Source organism: Monomorium pharaonis, chromosome 5 (genome assembly GCF_013373865.1).
Source record: "Monomorium pharaonis isolate MP-MQ-018 chromosome 5, ASM1337386v2, whole genome shotgun sequence".
NCBI classification, from domain to species: Eukaryota; Metazoa; Arthropoda; class Insecta; order Hymenoptera; family Formicidae; genus Monomorium; species Monomorium pharaonis.
In genome coordinates, this window is record NC_050471.1 from 23,513,231 (window position 1) to 23,533,246 (window position 20,016).

The window sequence follows — 20,016 nt, forward strand, 5'->3', positions numbered from 1 at the left end:
TGGCCGATTATTCCATTGGAATTGACCAATCGTATTTGTCGTTAAGCAAAATTAACAAATACGATTGGTCAATTCCAATGGAATAATCGGCCAGTTAATTTAACCGTGAGTTGTGGAACCGGGCTTTAGTATAACTATAAAGAACAGACCAATAGTTGTCATCTGTGGTTATATTCCGGTGACTGTCAAGTGCGAGTCTACGAGTGTTGGTTGAGTTAATTTCTATCTGACTTTTGTTTGAAATCCTTTGACAGGTGATGTTATAAGCCACGTAGCGTCATCTTCGAGGAGACCGCGTTTTGCGGTATCGTTCTTGGAAAAAAAAAACCCACCCTGAAGAAATTCAATGTAGTTGTTCTTCTGTCACTTGGGTAAATGGACATATATCTGTTAAGAAGAGAAGAATTTCTCGCAGCTTCGTTTCACTTCGACTCACAGAATGTCTGCTATATGTAATGTTCTTAGATTCATCAGAAAGGATTGCATAGCAATAAGAAAGGTGCCGAAAAAGATGTTGGCCAGGAGCCAGCCACAACTAATTACATGTATCGCCGTTCGCTGGCCCTCACCGATGTTGACACATTGAAGGACGAACACTGAAACGTGCGTGGATTTCAAGCTGCCGCGCGGGTAGCGGGGTGATGATGCAAAATAATTCCAAGACCAGAGAGATGTTTATTGTTCGAGCTTTGGAAAAAATACTAGCTGATCGGGATGTCAAGAGATCGCACCTCTCGCAGCTTAGAAAGTCCTGCGAGTCTGCGCTTGGTAACAAAAAGCTTTTCAAACTGCATATATAACTGTTGTTTGTAGCTGCTTATATATTTATACATGTTATTGCAAATTTATTGTATGGTAATGTTGCTATGATGTTTTGTTGCAATTTTCCAAAAAGTATATTTTATTGTTGCTGTAATTCAACAGTAATAATGTATCAACATTTTGCAATATAATAGCAATATTGCACCATTGTAGTGGAAGATTGTTGCAATGTGAATGCATTCTTTTAGTATGTGCAAGAACAGCTACATTGTAGCAACATATATGTAATATTGCATACACTGTAGAAAAATATCCTGTTAGTAAGTAAAACAATTACTCAATTTTTTTTAGTTTTTTTAGGGTAATATTTATGTAACAAATATTTTTTAAATACTTATCAACACTGTTATTGCAGTTTTCAGAAAGTTTTTAATTTTTAACATTTTAAATTATATATTGTAGCACAAATTGGTCAAGTCAAGCAATTTTAATGGAAAACATTACAAAAGAAACATGCAAAACTTTTTTCTTACAGTCAATATTAAAATATTTGTTTATAATTATAATTTGTTGCAAAATTGATTTATTTGTGCAACATGCTTTTATGTTATTAATATATTTTTTCTTTTCAATCTTATTTTTTATGGTCTTTGTTGATCTAGTCATGGGATTTTAAGAAAAGTTCAATTTAAGAAAACTAAAAAATTTATTTTAAAAAAACTAATGTACAGAAATTCTAAAAGACATATATTTTTATATAATATTTTTAAATATATAAAATTAAACATGTAAAAAATGTTTGTAATAATTTGGTAATAGTTTTGAACGCAAAAACGAATTTGTTAATAGTAAAAAAAGAAAAAAAGTTTTAAAAAAAATTTGTTTAAAAGAAAGTTAGGTGGTGCAAATTTGCACTGGTGTGGTAACAACAAATTAAGCCAAAAAATGCATTTTTTTATTAAGGCGGCTGTTGATGTCTTAATAATATTTGTGAATTTTTACAATTTTTAGTTTACATAAACTACGCAAACCAATTATTTGTCAGTTTTATAATACAGTTCTACATTGAAGCAAAGCTTTATGTTTGACTTTATGTCGAAATGCTAGAATAAAATATATTGTAAACTGTTTTTTGGAAACTCTATCTTAATATTTTTATATGTAGGATAATTAGAAAAATTATAGTGTAAAAAAGTCACACACACATATACAAACAATTCCATTTAAAAAATAATGATAACTCATATGATTTTTAAATATTTGTTTTTTTCTAGAATTAATTTTACCATTATTTGTTCAGGCTATAAGTTTTGTATAAAACATTTTTTTCTTAAATGTCTTCATAATATTTTACCAATCCAATACCTTTTTACTCATCCTGTAGAATATATTTTATATAATAGTACATATTAGTTAGGTTTAACCCCCAAAAAACCACTATTGAATATTTCTTATAAAAATCGAATGTAGTTGGTCAATTTCTTATAGTTAAACATAAATTGTTTAAAACATCTGAATGATATTACAATGAATTATTTGAATATTTTCATCTTGCAGAAGATCTCCGTAACGAGATCAAAGACGTGCCGGCCGTGCAGGGTGAAGAAGTGACATCGAATGCTCTTCCGCAACCCAAGAGCGATTCGAATGTTATTACCGCTGAAAAATACTTCTTGCCATTTGAGTTGGCGTGCCAGAGCAAATCGCCGCGAATTGTGGTAACGGCGCTTGACTGCCTGCAGAAGCTGATCGCGTACGGCCATCTTACTGGCAATGTGCCCGACTCGACGGAGCCTAATAAACTACTGATCGTGCGCATTGTTGAGACGATCTGCGGCTGCTTCACTGGTCCGCAGACCGACGAGGGAGTGCAGCTACAAATCATCAAAGCTCTGCTGACTGTGATGACGAGTCAGCATGTGGAGGTGCACGAGGGCACGGTGCTATTAACGATTCGTACCGTTTACAATGTTTACCTGGCGTCACGCAACCTAGTCAATCAAACGACAGCACGGGCGACTCTCACGCAGATGATCAACGTGATCTTTGCACGAATGGAGACGCAAGCGGAGGAGGAGAACGTAAGGCTCGACGGGGAGATTCATCAGCAGGAAGTTCTCGTCAGCCTTCCGAATGGAGAGGCTGAGACAGAATTGAAGAATATGGAGAATGCTTCTGTGAGTAACGACACCGTCGATCCTCAAGTAATCGTTAAGAGTATCCTTGACGACGTGGTGAAATCCGTGGTGCCGTTGGAGGAGGAGGTCAGTTTAGAAAACGGCAATCCGGAGGATAACGGCGACGAGGCAGTTGCCGAGAATGATAACATGGTAACCGCTAAATTTACCCATGTGCTGCAAAAAGATGCGTTTCTGGTGTTCCGTGCTCTTTGCAAGCTCTCTATGAAACCTCTGCCGGACGGCACCCCGGATCCGCGATCGCACGAGCTCCGTTCCAAGATCCTGTCACTTCAGCTGCTACTGGGTATCCTGCAAAACGCCGGTCCAGTACTTCGCTCGAACGAGATGTTTGTTATCGCTATCAAGCAATATCTATGCGTTGCGCTATCGAAGAACGGTGTGTCCTCTGTACCAGAGGTGTTCGAACTGTCGCTGGCGTTATTCCTAGCGCTGCTCGCGCGCTTCAAGATGCATCTCAAGATGCAGATTGAAGTGTTCTTCAAGGAAATCTTTATGAACATCCTCGAGACTTCCAGCAGCTCCTTCGAGCACAAGTGGATGGTCATACACGCGCTCACACGAATCTGTGCGGACGCCCAAAGTGTCGTCGACATCTATGTTAACTACGATTGCGATCTTTCGGCGGCGAATCTCTTCGAGAGGCTTGTCAACGATCTTTCGAAAATTGCACAGGGGCGTCAAGCTTTAGAGTTGGGTGCGTCACCAAATCAGGTATGTTGTAAACAATGAAAGAAGAAAAGAATAATACAGTATTTATATATTATGTATATTATATACTGCTAAAAAATGGAATAAAAGTAAAAAATTATATTTTGAATTTTTTATACAGATAAATATATTTTTATTTATTTAAGAAATATACATATATTTTTTAATTTTTAAAAGATATATTGTTCAATGTTTATTGTTTTAGTGTAACGACAATGTTAATAAAGAAAAATTACTATAGAGTTAAGAAAAGATTAAAAAAGCAGTCACACTTTAAACATTCAACATTGTTTCAATAATATCTTTCAATGTTCTGTGCTATATAGGTACATAATTTCCTTCAAACGTTATATCATCGAACATTTCTTTCTTAACCCTTTAAGGCCTGACTTTTTTTATGTCTACTATATTGAATCCGCCATTTTGGATTTTTTTTTAATGATTAACTTTTGCAACTAAAAAGACTTATAAACCAGATATCAATTTACTCATTTACGGGAGGGGAAGGAAGGTCTTCGCATGAGCACCATTTTGAGGCTATAAAGTGTATATGTAGTGTTTGTTGTACGAGAAGAGTGAGTGAGTAGTAGTAAAAATGGAATGTGGGGATTAGGGTTAAAGAAATATGTATTACTTATATAGTTCATGATGATGTGATATGATGAGGCATTTTGTGCACATTTTAAATTATTTTTATTAGTTATAAAAATTATGTAATTGTGTGTGAAAATTAGTATTAAAAACTCTAGTTAGAAAACTAATAGGATAAATCTTTCAATTCTCTAAAAGTAAGATTTTTTAACTTACATTGTTTTCAAGACTGATTCAGTTTTGTTTTTAATATTAGTGTCTTGTCTTCTTTTAGGAAAAATCCATGCGTATTCGTGGTCTTGAGTGCCTCGTATCTATTCTAAAATGCATGGTCGAGTGGAGCCGAGATCTGTACGTAAATCCCAGCGTGCCAGCGGATCAACAGCCATTGTCAGATCCACCGGATACCGCATCAGAGATCCTCCTGCCGCGTTATGGCAGCGCGGGTAGCCTTTCATCAGCTAATTCTAGCTTGACCGGTAACAAAGAGGTGCCGGACTCGCCGGAGCAGTATGAAGTGCAGAAGCAGCAAAAGGAGGTATGGGAGACTGGGATTGAAATCTTTAGTCGCAAGCCTGGTAAGGGCGTGCAGTACTTGCAAGAGCAAGGGCTGCTCGGCACTTCGCCAGAAGATGTGGCCAGATGGCTGCATCTGGACGAGCGTCTCGACAAAACCGCCATTGGTGACTTTCTAGGCGACCATAATCATAACCAGGTAATGGAGAAAAAAAAATTGAAATTAGACTATAAAAATTATAGTCTATTAATTATAGAAATTATAGATATAAGCAGATTAGTGATTAGTCTCTAAATCATCTTACAATCATCACATGATAATTATGTTGACAATTAATTTTAACGGTGACTAATTTTGTTATTATTTGCGCAGGTAATGTACCATTACATTGACCAGATGAACTTTGCCGAACGCGATCTAGTAACTGCACTTAGGTATTTTCTGGAGGGCTTTCGGTTGCCCGGCGAAGCGCAGAAGATTGATCGACTAATGGAAAAGTTTGCTAGTCGCTATTGTGAGTGTAATCCTAACAATGGCCTCTTTACTAGCGCGGATACAGCATACGTTCTCGGCTTCTCGATCATAATGCTGACTACCGATTTGCACTCGCCGCAAGTCAAGAATAAAATGACCAAGGAACAATACATCAGGTGCATTTTTATAGAATTTTTAAAAGTGAATTATTTAAAAGTTAAATATAAAAAATATGTACATATATTTAATATAACTTATTCTAATTAATTAAAAAAATTTTATCATTTACAACACACACACACGCACGCACGCATACACACGCACACACGCACTAAATGTATTTTTTAATCATAGAGTTGAAGAATCTTTTCTTCTATTTTCCTTTTTAACCATCAGACTTAATCGGCGCATCAGCGACAACGAGGATCTTCCCGAGGAATACCTTTCTAGAATCTACGACGAAATCGCCGGCAACGAGATCAAGATGAAGTCGAATCCTAATAATAGCCGACTCTCAGGCAAACAGCTGATTTCCAGCGAAAAAAAGCGACGACTGCTATGGAATATGGAAATGGAAGTGATTTCTACGGCGGCGAAGAATCTGATGGAATCCGTCAGTCACGTTCAAGCGCCGTTTACGACGGCGAAGCATCTGGAACATGTGAGGCCGATGTTCAAGATGGCTTGGACACCGTTTCTCGCGGCCTTCAGCGTCGGACTTCAAGATTGCGACGACCCGGAGATCGCGTCGCTCTGCTTAGATGGTATCAGGTGAGAGATCTTAGAATGAGAGAAAATTAATTTGTTATTTTGGACCTAAAAAAGTATATAAAATTATTTAATACATAGTGAAAATACATTTTTTAAATTTTGTGTTTAAAAATGAGTATTTTTACTCGTACAAATATGTTTATATTGGTCAAAAAATTACAAAAAATTAGCAATCTTTTGTAATTTTTATGTAAATATAAATTTATGTAATATTATATAACAATGGTAATATCAATTTATATATTTGTATTATGTTTGATAACATATAGTACAGAATATTGAAAGAAATGTTGATGAAATATAACAATTGAATGTTAAAATGTTTTTTTTAATATTGGCTACGTTCAGCAGAAAAAGCAGCTTCGCAACAGTTGTAAAATACTTCAATACAATTGGTTCTTGTCCTTAGTTTCTGTCGGATCTAAATGCATATATCAATCATATAAAAGAATTTTTTAATAGTTGCAAAGCTGCTTTTTCTGTTGAGTGTAATCATGGAATCCAATTGATTTTTCTTTATTGATTATTAATGTTGTAATAATGTTAAACAATATTATTAAAAATTATAATTTTTTGAAATTTGAAAAAATATATTTTAATATATTTTTATTTTGTGTATGCTTAAAAATTTATTTTTTATTTAATCAAAATAACTTATACATAAATTAATAAATTTTTAAGGATATAAAATAATATTTTGTACATACGTGCGTGCGTGCTGCACGTGTGTTTTATGTTAACGGCCATTTTAGATTAGACAAATCCGTAATTTTTTTTTTGTTTGAAGAAAAACAATTTTCCACGGTCCTTGATTCCGACACGGCACTAATTCCAAATTCATAAGTAGAAATCACATCACAGCTTTTTAAGAAAAATGAATTTGAAAAGCTCTGAAAACACGTACATTTTTGGCTATGTGTAAATAATTTGGAAATGGTTAAAACCAATGATTGAAAAAACTGTATTTTAATAATAAATATCAATTTAATATTAAAATATCGAAATTTTTTATTGTGACATTATCGAATCTCTAGTGTACTTTATTTTTTTAAGGATGATATGTTGCATAATCTAGAACAATTGTCGCAATTCCAATCCGAAATATTGCAAATATTAAAAATAGCCGTGGATTTGACATACGAGAATAAAAGATTTCGAAATAATTTTATTTCAAATTGCAACTTTTAAATCGTACAATTCTTACATGTATATTTAAAAGGTGTATAAATATACATCTTTTAAATAGTGGATCTCAAAATTGCATATAATTTTTTTTACAGCGCAGTATGCACTTTTGGCGCTGTTTTACATTATTTATGTATTATATCTTAGATGTGCCATTCGTATCGCCTGTATCTTTCACATGAGCCTTGAACGCGACGCTTACGTGCAAGCTCTGGCGAGATTCACTTTGTTGACGGCCAATTCTCCTATTACCGAGATGAAGGCAAAGAACATCGACACCATCAAAACTCTCATCACGGTGGCTCATACTGATGGCAACTACCTAGGCAATTCGTGGCTTGACGTCGTCAAGTGCATCTCTCAGCTGGAGCTCGCGCAGTTGATAGGCACCGGAGTACGGCCGCAATTGTTAGGTCCACCGTCAAAACCGCATTTCCCCTCACCATTAGCGAACTTCGGCAATCTCACACACTCTGCCAACTCGCATCAGACTAATAATCTCAATCTGAGCTCGTTGGACCCCAGCGTGAAGGAGTCCATTGGCGAAACTAGCTCACAGAGTGTCGTCGTAGCCGTTGATCGTATCTTCACCGGTTCAACGAGACTTGATGGTGACGCCATTGTCGAATTTGTCAAGGCTCTCTGTCAGGTTATTTTCTCTTAAGTTCGATTAATGCTTTTTATGCAGGATGTTTGGCAACAGGTAAAAGAAAGTTTAGAGAATAATAGAGTTGTAGACAATAAAATAAGCTAAAAATAAAACATAACAATTTGATTGGAACTTTGTTTTTTTTTTAATTATAATATCTAAATATTTACGTACATGTTTTACATTGTAAATTAAATATTTATATTCAAAAACGAATTCTTCTTCACAATTTTGTTATTTTCGGTTTTCGTTTCATTATTTAAAATTACTCTTTAAATTTTCTCACACTGCTGAACATCCCGTACATAATGTAAATGGCATAATAAATATTTAACAATGATAAAATAATTATCAGGTATCTCTTGAAGAGTTGGCACACCCTACGCAACCGCGTATGTTTTCTCTTACGAAAATTGTCGAAATCTCGTACTATAATATGGGTCGTATTAGACTACAGTGGTCCAGAATCTGGCAAGTTCTCGGCGATCATTTCGACAGGGTGGGATGTAGTCCTCGACAAGATATTGCATTTTTCGCGGTGGATTCTCTGAGGCAGCTGGCTACCAAGTTCATCGAAAAGGGCGAATTTGCTAACTTCAGGTTCCAGAAGGACTTTCTCAGACCGTTTGAGCATATTATGAAAAAGAACAGGTAATATTATTTGATTCTTTTAATCAACTGATTTTAATTTACTGTTTACTATTTAATTGTAATTACAGTTATTAAATCCACAACGTGTTACACATAGTTTATGTAAAATATTTTTTATAACAAAATCAATTTATAAGAATACATTAATTACGAATTTACAAAATTTTGTATGATATATATAATAATATGTATATATATATATATATATATATATATATATATATGTATATATATAATATATAATAATAATTGTATAATTTGATATACTATTGTTCGAAAATTTTAACACATTTATGATTTTCTTGTATCATGAAGATACAAAAAAGATTGTAGAGAAATTTTTAGAAGTGCATTTTGTAGAGATAGAGCTTTAAATACATTTTTTTAAGTTTTGTTTCTAAATTACATAAAATTAAAAATTTGTATTTTTTTAGTTTTTTTTTTTTTACTTTGAAGCACTATAGCTTAATAAAACATTGCCGAACAAAAAATTAATTTGTGATCATGATGTGATGATTTTTCTTGCAGTGATATTAAACTTCATGTGTATAAAAATTTATTTGTTATAAAATATTTTTTATTTTTGAAGTTATGAAGTTTCAAGAAAAAGGAAAAAGAGGGAAATATGATTATAATATTTTGTTTGAATATTATATATACAGGGTGTCCCAAATCTGGTGTGCAATACTTCATGGAAAGATAGACGGGATCGAGATGAACATAAAAATCCAATATAGTCTTGGTTAGGTCTATCAATAATCAAGATATAAATTTTTTAATTTATGCGAATGAGAGCGCGCCTTGCGCGCCGAAGGAAGGGCTCGAGCTGCTCGAGCCATAGCACGGCCTACTGTCTCAAGCATTGGCTGCCGGGGGGGGAAGAAGGAGAAGCGTGGCATCGTCGCCGTTCCCACGTCTCGCCGCACCGCGCCTAAGCTCGCGTCGATGGCTGCTACGCATACTCGCGATTACATGACAAGATTATAAATTATTAATAAAAATATGACAAATCTAAATCGTAATAAACTTCTGTAAATAAGAAAGTCAAAAGAGAGAAAGCGATGGAAACGTATGAATCCTGCAAATAATATAATATTTGCCGCATCAAATTCTCTTATCGTTTTTTATGGAATATTCAATTAACGAAGATTTATCACGATTGATTCTTTATACATTCTCCTTTCGTAACCATCTTATTAGAAAATTACAAAATGCACGAAATACTATCCCTAATATACACTCTTTGTAAAATAACACGATAGAAAAATATTCACGTTTGATCTAAGGACTTCAGGATAATCTATTCGATGCGACTTCTACGGTAATTATAGGTAATCAGAGATCAATGTTATGTCAAGTATCGTTAGTATGATTAACTACAAAGGATTTTCTCTTGTATATGATAGAGAACTTCGAGTTTCTTCTATCGTTAATACATTCTAAGTCACTGAAAATCTGTCGTAATTAATAATGCAATCAAAGGTAGAAGAAACTGTAAGTTTTCTATGGTTATAAAAGAAAATCCTTCGTTGTATTAACAATACATGATATTAAACATTAATTTTTAAGCATAATTATCGTAGCATCGTGCCTAAGCTATCGTGAAATCGTTACATCAAGAGGGAATATTTTTCAGTGTTATTACAAAGAGTGTAACATACTATGGATAAGTATTTCGCGCATTTTAGTATGACACCTTTCTTTCTCTCTCTCTCTTTCTCTCTCTCTCTCTCTTTCTCCCTCTTTCTTCCTCTTTCCCTCTCAAGCACTACGTAGTACACAAATACAATAAATATTACCACGTTTAACAACATTAGTTTGTACTATTCTACTTTCATTATGTGTAATTAAATAAAGCAGAACGTTGCTACAATTTTTATATTAAAAAGACAAAGATAAAAATATGTATTTCGCGAAGTTAGCAGAATATCTTTCCCTCTAAAGTATTTACAGAAACACGATAAATGTCATTTTCAACAACAGTTCCAATCAATATTATTAGAGTTTCATTAAATGTCATATAAAATTTTTTTAACAAGATTACTATTTTTTAACATTTTTAACATTAAACACGATACGACACTCAGAAAGAAAGTATCGTGCTGATTATTTATCGCAGTTTTAGTGATAATTTTTGATAATTTTTTTTTCGATCGTGTGTAATACTAAAAATATAAAGAAATGATAATTGTTAAAATTTTATTCAATTTACACACATAATGAAAGTAGAATAGTACAAACTAATGTTGTTAAACGTGGTAATATTTATTGTATTTGTGTACTACGTAGTGCTTGAGAGGGAAAGAGGAAGAAAGAGGGAGAAAGAGAGAGAGAGAGAGAGAGAAAGAGAGAGAGAGAGAGGGGGAGAGAGAGAGAGGTGTCATACTAAAATGCGCGAAATACTTATCCATAGTATGTTACACTCTTTGTAATAACACTAAAAAATATTCCCTCTTGATGTAACGATTTCACGATAGCTTAGGCGCGATGCTACGATAATTATGCTTAAAAATTAATGTTTAATATCATGTATTGTTAATACAACAAAGAATTTTCTTTTATAACCATCGAAAACTTACAGTTTCTTCTACCTTTAATTGCATTATTAATTACGACAGATTTTCAGTGACTTATAATGCATTAACGATAGAAGAAACTCGAAGTTCTCTATCATATACAAGAGAAAATCCTTTGTAGTTAACCATACTAACGATACTTGACATAACATTGATCTCTGATTACCTATAATTACCGTAGAAGTCGCATCGAATAATTTATCCTGAAGTCCTTAGATCAAACGTGAATATTTTTCTATCGTGTTATTTTACAAAGAGTGTATATTAGGGATAGTATTTCGTGCATTTTGTAATTTTCTAATAAGATGGTTACGAAAGAAGAATGTATAAAGAATCAATCGTGATAAATCTTCGTTAATTGAATATTCCATAAAAAACGATAAGAGAATTTGATGCGGCAAATATTATATTATTTGCAGGATTCATACGTTTCCATCGCTTTCTCTCTTTTGACTTTCTTATTTACAGAAGTTTATTACGATTTAAATTTGTCATATTTTTATTAATAATTTATAATCTTGTCATGTAATCGCGAGTATGCGTAGCAGCCATCGACGCGAGCTTAGGCGCGGTGCGGCAAGACGTGGGAACGGCGACGACGCCACGCTTCTCCTTCTTCCCCCCGCCGCCGCCGGCAGCCAATGCTTGAGACAGTAGGCCGTGCTATGGCTGGAGCGGCTCGAGCCCTTCCTTCGGCGCGCAAGGCGCGCTCTCATTCGCATAAATTAAAAAATTTATATCTTGATTATTGATAGACCTAACCAAGACTATATTGGATTTTTATGTTCATCTCGATCTCGTCTATCTTTCCATGAAATATTGCACACCAGATTTGGGACACCCTGTATATATATATATATAAATTTCTAAGAACTTTTTAAATACTTTTCCTAAAATATGTATGCGAGAAAATTTAAAATGTGTTAAAATTTTTGAGCAGTAATGTAATTTGATTTAATATGATTCAGATCACTCGTGATTAGAGATATGGTTGTGAGATGTGTAGCACAGATCGTCCACTCACAAGCGCCGAATATTAGATCCGGTTGGAAGAACATTTTCAGCGTTTTCCATCATGCAGCCAGTGATCGTGATGAATCTGTTGTCGAGTTGGCTTTTTCCATGACCGGAAAAATTATTAGTGAGTTTTATTTCTGTGAGTTATGTATAACTTAGAACGTGGGAAAGTAGTATATTTTGGGGAATTAAAAAATTTTTCACATATTCTTTTTTTACACTTTTACATATTATTTGTACATATTTAATAAATATCTATAAATATATGATTAAATATTTTAATTAATTTTTATGTTACATAAATTTTTTTTTAAACAAATGCGTTTTTAAGTCGATTAATATGATTTCTCAGACACCTCTGAATCTATTAACTTTGATACATATTGTTTACCCAAAAGTTACTGACATGTAACAATCTTTAAATTAAAAAAAATATTTTAAGCTGAGTATCCCGTGATTTATTCTTGTGCGTATTTTTCACATGTAAAAAAGTTTTACAAGTTTTTTATGTCTATAGATGAATTATATGCCGAGGACTTCAGCATTATGGTGGATTCTTTCCAAGACGCCGTCAAATGTCTCAGCGAGTTTGCATGCAATGCATCTTTTCCAGACACTAGCATGGAGGCGATCCGGTTGATACGTTCCTGCGCTTCTTATATTGATGCAAATCCTAATTTGTTTGCTGAGGGTATGATGGACGATAGCGGGATGGTCTCCGAGGAGGATCGAGCCTGGGTATCGTTTTCTTTAGCTCGTTTACTTTGTATTTAAAATGCTAATATGTTGTTTATCTTTCTTCATTTTTTCTTCTTTTAGGTGAGAGGGTGGTTCCCGTTGCTGTTTGAATTATCCTGCGTCGTGAGTAGGTGTAAGTTGGACGTTAGAACGCGCGCACTGACAGTACTCTTTGACGTCGTTAAAACCCACGGCGCATCCTTTAAACCTCACTGGTGGAAGGATCTGTTCCAGGTTCTTTTCAGGATTTTTGACAATATGAAACTGCCTGAACAACACACCGAGGTTTGTGTAATTTCTAAGATAAACAAAAATAGAAGAAATGCATTTTTAGAGAGATTGTTTTTAAATATCTAAACATATAAATTCTTTTTAAATGTTGCAGAAAGCTGAGTGGATGACGACAACGTGTAATCACGCTCTCTATGCCATTGTGGATGTGTTTTCACAGTTTTATGATATCCTAGGCCCCTTGCTACTCGAACAGCTCTATTTCCAACTTCTCTGGTGTGTTCAGCAGGATAATGAACAGCTAGCACGCTCGGGCACTAACTGCCTGGAAAATCTGGTCATCAGCAACGGTATCAAGTTCGACGAGGAAACCTGGGAGAAGACTTGTCAGTGCGTTCTGGACATTTTCGAGAGTACTCTACCGTCCGCGCTGCTCACGTGGAAGCCGCATCCACCGAATAAGGAGTCCGATCTCGACGTGATCACCGGCGAATCTGACGGTCCTCACGTTGGTATTCTGAAGAGGACCAACAGTGTGCAGAGCTTGAATACCGAGACCCTCCCAAGAGCAAAGCTTTTCGCCGCGTTGCAAATCAAGTGCGTGGTTCAACTCGAGTTGATACAAACAATCGACAACATTGTTTTTTATCCGGCTACATCACGCAAGGAGGATCAAGAAAACTTGGCGCTCGCGCAAGCCGATATGCTGAATGGCAAGTCATTGGAGCTTGTAAAGTGAGTTCCATGCTAACATTTTTCACGAGGTTCTCTAGTTTTTTAGTAGTTTAAATATAATATTGAGAATAAACTTATGATTAATATAGAAATATTTTTGAAATGTTTTGATCCAACGTTCGTATGCTAAACGGAATCAAAAAATTGGAAAAAATTAGAAATGTCGAAACAGAGTGTTTCCTATAATTTAGATATCAACATTTTTTAAGTGACAGATTTTTATTAACATAACGTAATTGTGTAATTTAAATGAAGAAAAAAAAATTTAACCCTATAGTTATGTATATGTTACTTTTAGGATGACTTTATAAACATAAAAAAATGTATACATATTCAATCATATTTATAAATGTAATTTTTTAATGTTGTTGAATTTGTTTTTTTATGAACTAAATTACTACACCAATAAGAATATATCATTCTAGTAAAAAAATGTTAAGGAAATCTTTCATAAAATAATAAGCATGAAAAAATTGCTGCTTATCACAATATTTACTCTTTCGAAAAATTTCTTTTTTTGTATTTTTTATTATTATTAAAATTAATAGAGATATTCCAAATATCTAAATGATTGAGTTATAGGAAACACTTTATATAAAGGCGTTTTTGAATAAAAAAAAATTTTTTTATCCATCTATACATCGCACAAATGTTGAATTAAGATTTATTGAATGTCTTGTAAATATTGCAATTCAACATTCAAACATTGTTCAACATTATTTCACATTTATACAATGATGTATACGTAATAAAATGTACATATAATCTAAATTTTATTTCTATTTTTTAGAAAAAAGAATATTTTTTAAATAACAAATCACTATTTTTATCGTTTATATTTTGTTTATTATTTATTATTTTGAAAATAGCAATGTCAAAAGCTCTTTTATTAAAAAATATATGCGAATAAAAAGTCATGTTATTTCCTTTATTAAAATGATATACAGTATTTATATAACGTAATTGTCTTTTTCAGAGCCAGTACTGATCAACAGAAAGAGGAGCAGGGCATGTACTGCGCTCTAACGACCAATCATCTCTTGCAGCTGGTGGAGTGTCTGCTGCGATCACATCGTTTCGCCAAGAGCTTTAACTCTAATCACGAACAGCGCAATGTGTTGTGGAAAGCTAGCTTTCGCGGCAACATGAAGCCAAATTTGCTGAAGCAGGAGACGCAGTCGCTCGCATGTGCTCTGCGTATTCTCTTCAAAATGTACAGCGACGAGGCACACCGCGTGGACTGGCCTAGGGTCGAGGCACGGCTGGTCGAGATGGCGTGCGAGGCCCTCGAATACTTTCTGGCGCTTACCAACGAGGCCCACCGTGACGCCTGGACCCCTATTCTTCTGCTACTACTCACACGGATCCTCAAGATGAGCGATCATCGTTTCGCGGTTCACGCCTCCACCTGCTATCCCTCTCTCTGCGAGGTCATGTGCTTCGATCTCAAGCCGGAGCTAAGGTCGGTGCTTCGTAGATTTTTCCTTAGAATCGGCCCAGTCTTCAGAATCACACAGCAGTAGTAGCGGAGCAGCAATAGACTATCTGAACAGGCACCCAAAATCATCTCGAACGGTGTTGAATTACCTCGACTGCGACGCTTACGCGAGAGAGATGATGTTTCACATCTGCGTTTCTACCCCGACGATAAAATTGTAATTAAATGTAAAGCGCGGTTACTTTAGCTTACGTTAAATTATTTGTGTACGACCCAACGATCTTCGCATAAAGTTGTATATTGTTGATTAGAGCTTTCGCAGCGTGTTTTCATTATTTTATATTTCAAGTTGAGACACCGATTTTTGCCGTCACTCTTTTACGTAACGTCAGGTATAGTGAATCTACTGAACTGTGACTTGGATTTCATTTTGTCTAATGTATATTCGTAAATATATTAAACATTTTGCAGTAGCTTAAATATGTCATTCGTTATTATTCAATATAAGAATTATTAATATAAAAATATTAATATTAATATTTATATTAAATTTAAAATAAAAGAGTATTTTAAGAGTTAATCTAAAATTTAAATAAAATTTTAATACAATTTTAATATAATAACGTTTCATTTATGTAAAGTTATTATAAATAATATTAATGCTCACATGTTAATTTTAGCACTACGTTTATAATGAGAACACGCACTGTTATGTACACCTTTGTGTGTGTCGCAGAAATCATTGGATCGTATGCGAATGGAGTTAACATTGCGTGCACACATGCATCTATGTAATATAACAGATTATACGTGTGTGTGTGTGTGTGTGTGTGTTGTGTTGTGTGTGTACACACAGGAAAATGTGGGCGGTTAGGAATTGGCAATATGTATTTTTATCAATCAAAAGTTGATCATAAAGTTTAGGATTCAGGTATGATAGTTATTCTTACAAGTTTTTAATTTCACGTTATTTAAGAAGGGAGGTATTAATTTAGAAAACAATTTGTAAGATTTTTTTTTTAAGAAAAGTGCTGTTGAATTCGGAAATAGTAAAACTTTGGATACATACTTATTCATGTTTAAACTATATGCATGTACTAATTTTTTAAAGTTTTTAACAAGGGAAGATCTAATTTTATATCTCATGAGTTTTGGAAATTTCTGAAATAAATGGAAAAAACCATGATTTTTATGGTTTTTTTCATGGTTTCCGCCATGAAAATCAAATTGCGCCAATTTTTACTATCATTTTTGTAATCAATGCGTCAAAATACGTAAGTATACACAGTTAAAACAGATCGGAGGTATGAACTTTTTGCAAGTTTATTCCTTAAAGCAGAGTTTGAGGTCATAAAAGTAATATGTATCATTCAAGTGTAAGTGAATCAAATGATTGCAAGATTATAAAGTTTGAAAAAACTGCACATGTTATAGATATCATAGTAAATGGCCGAAATTTTAAAGAATCAATCTAACTATAGCGTCTAAATGTTAAACGTCTTGAGTTCGCTGTTTTTATTGAATACTATATTTAAAATGTAATTTAATGTGTTTTATCTTTAAATAATCAATTTTATTTTTTAATATATTTTAAAAACAAATTAATTAAAAATTACCTTCTAGAATCATAAAATTAATTAGCTTATTCGGCGCACGCGAAATACAAACCTACGAAGTGTAAGAGAACACGAGAGCGAGAAAAGAATTTATTAATTCAAAATAAGACCCATACTTGAGGAGACGTTAAGACCAGATCTACAATAGTGTAATAAGCCTTAAGCCTTAAAAAATTAATCAATTATATTGGTTTATTCTTCTCACATTCAATTATAATTGATCAGTTTCTTATGGCATAAAGCTTACTACACCTATTGTAGATCCGGGCTAAAGATGGAAGCGATGGACGACCGCAAACTCACATCACAGGAGAATCCACAATAGTTACGAGAGTGAAAAGAAATGGAAGCACTTCCAAAGGATCGTCTCTGAGTTCAGATTATAAAATGCACTCTTTACTAAGAGTGAAGAAAACATTTTATTTTTACAATCTGCCGCAATATCATCAGAAGCTTCTGTCCAAATACATTTGCAACAGGTGAAACGATATATTGGAAACAACGACAAGATAATAAAACTATAATAAAACACATAACCTATATATTTGAAAACATGTTTATCTATTGCACAAGTTGACAACTTCTAAAGTTAAGGCTTGTAATGTTAGATCAAGAGAAAGTGCAAGCTACCATTAAGTACCCTAACTAGTATGCGACTGGAGCATGGAAGACAAAGGAACGAAAAGCGTACTATTAGATTAAAACATGAGTAAAATAAATATTTTTGAAAAAAAAGAAATTGATTTCGAAGAGAGTAAAGAAAAGAAAAAATCTTGTAATTTCAATTTTTTGATCCATTGGCACTTAAATGTTACATATTTTTATGATATCAAATTATACATTTTAATATTATACATCTACATAATAATTATACATATTATATATATATATATATATATATATATATATATAATATATATACTATCTACATAGTATACTATAATAATTCCACTTCTTAATATATTGAATTTTCCAAAATTCACAAGACATTAAAAACACATATTAGAAAAGATCTCCCCTTGTAAGCTCAATATTCCCAAAGCTATACATATATAAATCGCACACATCTTGTCTTAAAATGTTGATTAAGTTGTACATAAATATATATAAATATTTCTTTTTTAATTAAAATATACTACAAGAAAAGTTATGTATATCGAATAAGTGTATATAAATTTGAAACGTTGAACATAAGTGAGTTGCGCTATATTAACGCATTGTGTATGAACAAATTATTTTTGGAAGAGTAGTACTAGTCATAATTGGCATGGTATTTATTGTTTAATATTATTTATATTATTTAAGGTCGTTTTAAGTAACGATTTTAAAATGTACGGTTATTTTAGCTGGATAAAAATTTTAAATTATTTAAAATTCTATCATAATATATAAAAGATTTACTGATGGATGTCGCGTACTGAAACAGCGTTTCGAAGCCTCAGATTAGAACTTGATATTTGAAACTGTCTTTAATTTAAACTTAGATTATAAAATACTATTCATAGACTCGATTGGATAGAAATTACTTGAACAATTAAATGATCTAACAAAATTTTCAATTTATATGAATGTTATTATCATGCCAGAATCAAGCTGATATCTATAAAATTTATATTTCTTTATTGAGAAAAAGAAAACTTTAAATTTTGATATTTACAATGTTATCATTTTTTTAAATTAATATATTTTTTATTTTATATGAGCAATAACGATAGTTAGTATAGATTCAAAATTTTATTAGTTTATTTCAAATGAATAATAGAAGAATTTATAACTTCGAGATATTAAGCTTAGAAGCTTTAAAAAACTTACACACTCATAATTTAAATATACTAGACACCATAAACGCGCGCTTCACGCGCATTATTTAACTTTTTTTTACTTTTTAAAAATAAACTACGATAAAAGTCAATCGCAATGATGGTTACTCTCGCTACACGAAGTTAGCACAGGAAGAGAACCAGCATCGCGGAAAAGCGGCAACAATACAATAGTAACATTTCCTTTTTATAAAGTGGAAAAATAATATATATGTCAAGTTTTACATATTTCTATGTTCAAAAGTTCTTTTTAACAAAAAAAAAAGATAAAATTTAATCTTGAAAATTGTTTTCTGGGGAATCTTTCATTAATTCTTAAAGAAAAACATTACTAACTGACCATGCATTCATTAGCGATGAGTCATCAATCTGATTTGAAGATTTGACGTTATTGAGATTGAAGATTGAAGTTATCAAGAAAATACAGTTTTATTGGCTGCTAATTTATTTTATTAGTATTTTATTTAACTTGCGATAAAGATTGAAAAAGGGAGGCCGAAACAGGTCGCGGATTGTCTTACAATGCCACATGTCCCAAAATGTCGTGAAATATGTATACATTATAAATAGTGACCAAGCAGTTAGGTGTGAACCGATAATCTTTGTAATTTCATAGACAAAGGAAATGAAAATAGAATAAAAAGAGAATGAGAAAGAGAGAATGTGTGTGTGTGTGTGTGTGTGTGTGTGTGTGTGTGTGTGAGCGCACGCGAGTAGCGAACGAACGAAAGAGAAAGAAACAGTGCTGTTTTGTTAATACGTATATCTCCAAGCATGCAAAAACAATGTTGTTATCAATATTAGAATTATTACTTATATATATTCGTGTCGGAGCAAAATGATATAATGCTTAAGTACACACACACACACACACACACAAAATTATTTTACATATACATCCTAGATAACCAAGCGTGATGTAGCATTTTGAGCAAACTAATGTATTGCATGTGTTGTTATAGATTTGCTATACATTTGTTGACATTGAAATAAAACACATTACGAATTCAGCAACATAATTACTTATACATGCAATCAGTTGAGGACATTTTTAAAAAAGGAAACGGTCAGCATATAATGATACATTATATTGTTTGTAATATATATAACAGCAACATGGCAACAAATGATTGATAACAAATTAATGCTGACATATTGCTATCAATTTGCCATTGTTAAAAATAGAATTCATATGAGTTCAACCTAACAGACATAATGCTGTCTCACCTTGTTCTGCATTTGTCTAAATTAGTTACTGCACGATTGTTGGCAACATAACTGTAACATCAAGACATTGGCTATCTGGGATATAATATGTATATACATATATGTATAT

The 20,016-nt window shown here is 33.0% G+C and overlaps 1 protein-coding gene and 1 long non-coding RNA gene across 2 annotated transcripts; one reads left to right on the top strand and one right to left on the bottom strand.

The window, feature by feature from the left end:
- Window positions 1–135: 135 nt before the first annotated feature.
- Window positions 136–17,615, top strand: LOC105838213 (brefeldin A-inhibited guanine nucleotide-exchange protein 2). Its single transcript, XM_012683594.3, has 13 exons — window positions 136–371; window positions 466–768; window positions 2,320–3,674; window positions 4,537–4,977; window positions 5,152–5,429; window positions 5,650–6,024; window positions 7,357–7,858; window positions 8,214–8,509; window positions 12,054–12,226; window positions 12,620–12,840; window positions 12,922–13,125; window positions 13,226–13,806; window positions 14,783–17,615. Exons 2-13 carry the CDS (start codon window positions 642–644, stop codon window positions 15,327–15,329), a joined length of 5,100 nt encoding a protein of 1,699 aa, XP_012539048.1. The 5' UTR covers window positions 136–371; window positions 466–641; the 3' UTR covers window positions 15,330–17,615.
- LOC114254524 lies at window positions 5,900–7,532 on the bottom strand. The gene is made up of 3 exons (XR_003625881.1): window positions 7,412–7,532; window positions 6,732–6,914; window positions 5,900–6,033 (listed from the first exon to the last, which is right to left on the bottom strand). It is a non-coding gene; the product is annotated as an uncharacterized LOC114254524 (long non-coding RNA).
- Window positions 17,616–20,016: the final 2,401 nt, after the last annotated feature.

Excerpts from the sequence above, each read along its gene's own strand:
- LOC105838213 (XM_012683594.3), top strand. The coding sequence starts at position 642 with ATGATGCAAAATAATTCCAAGACCAGAGAGATGTTTATTGTTCGAGCT. Across the intron at positions 12,841-12,921 it reads CCGAGGAGGATCGAGCCTGG|GTGAGAGGGTGGTTCCCGTT; the intron begins GTATCGTTTTCT and ends TTCTTCTTTTAG. Across the intron at positions 13,807-14,782 it reads AAGTCATTGGAGCTTGTAAA|AGCCAGTACTGATCAACAGA; the intron begins GTGAGTTCCATG and ends TGTCTTTTTCAG.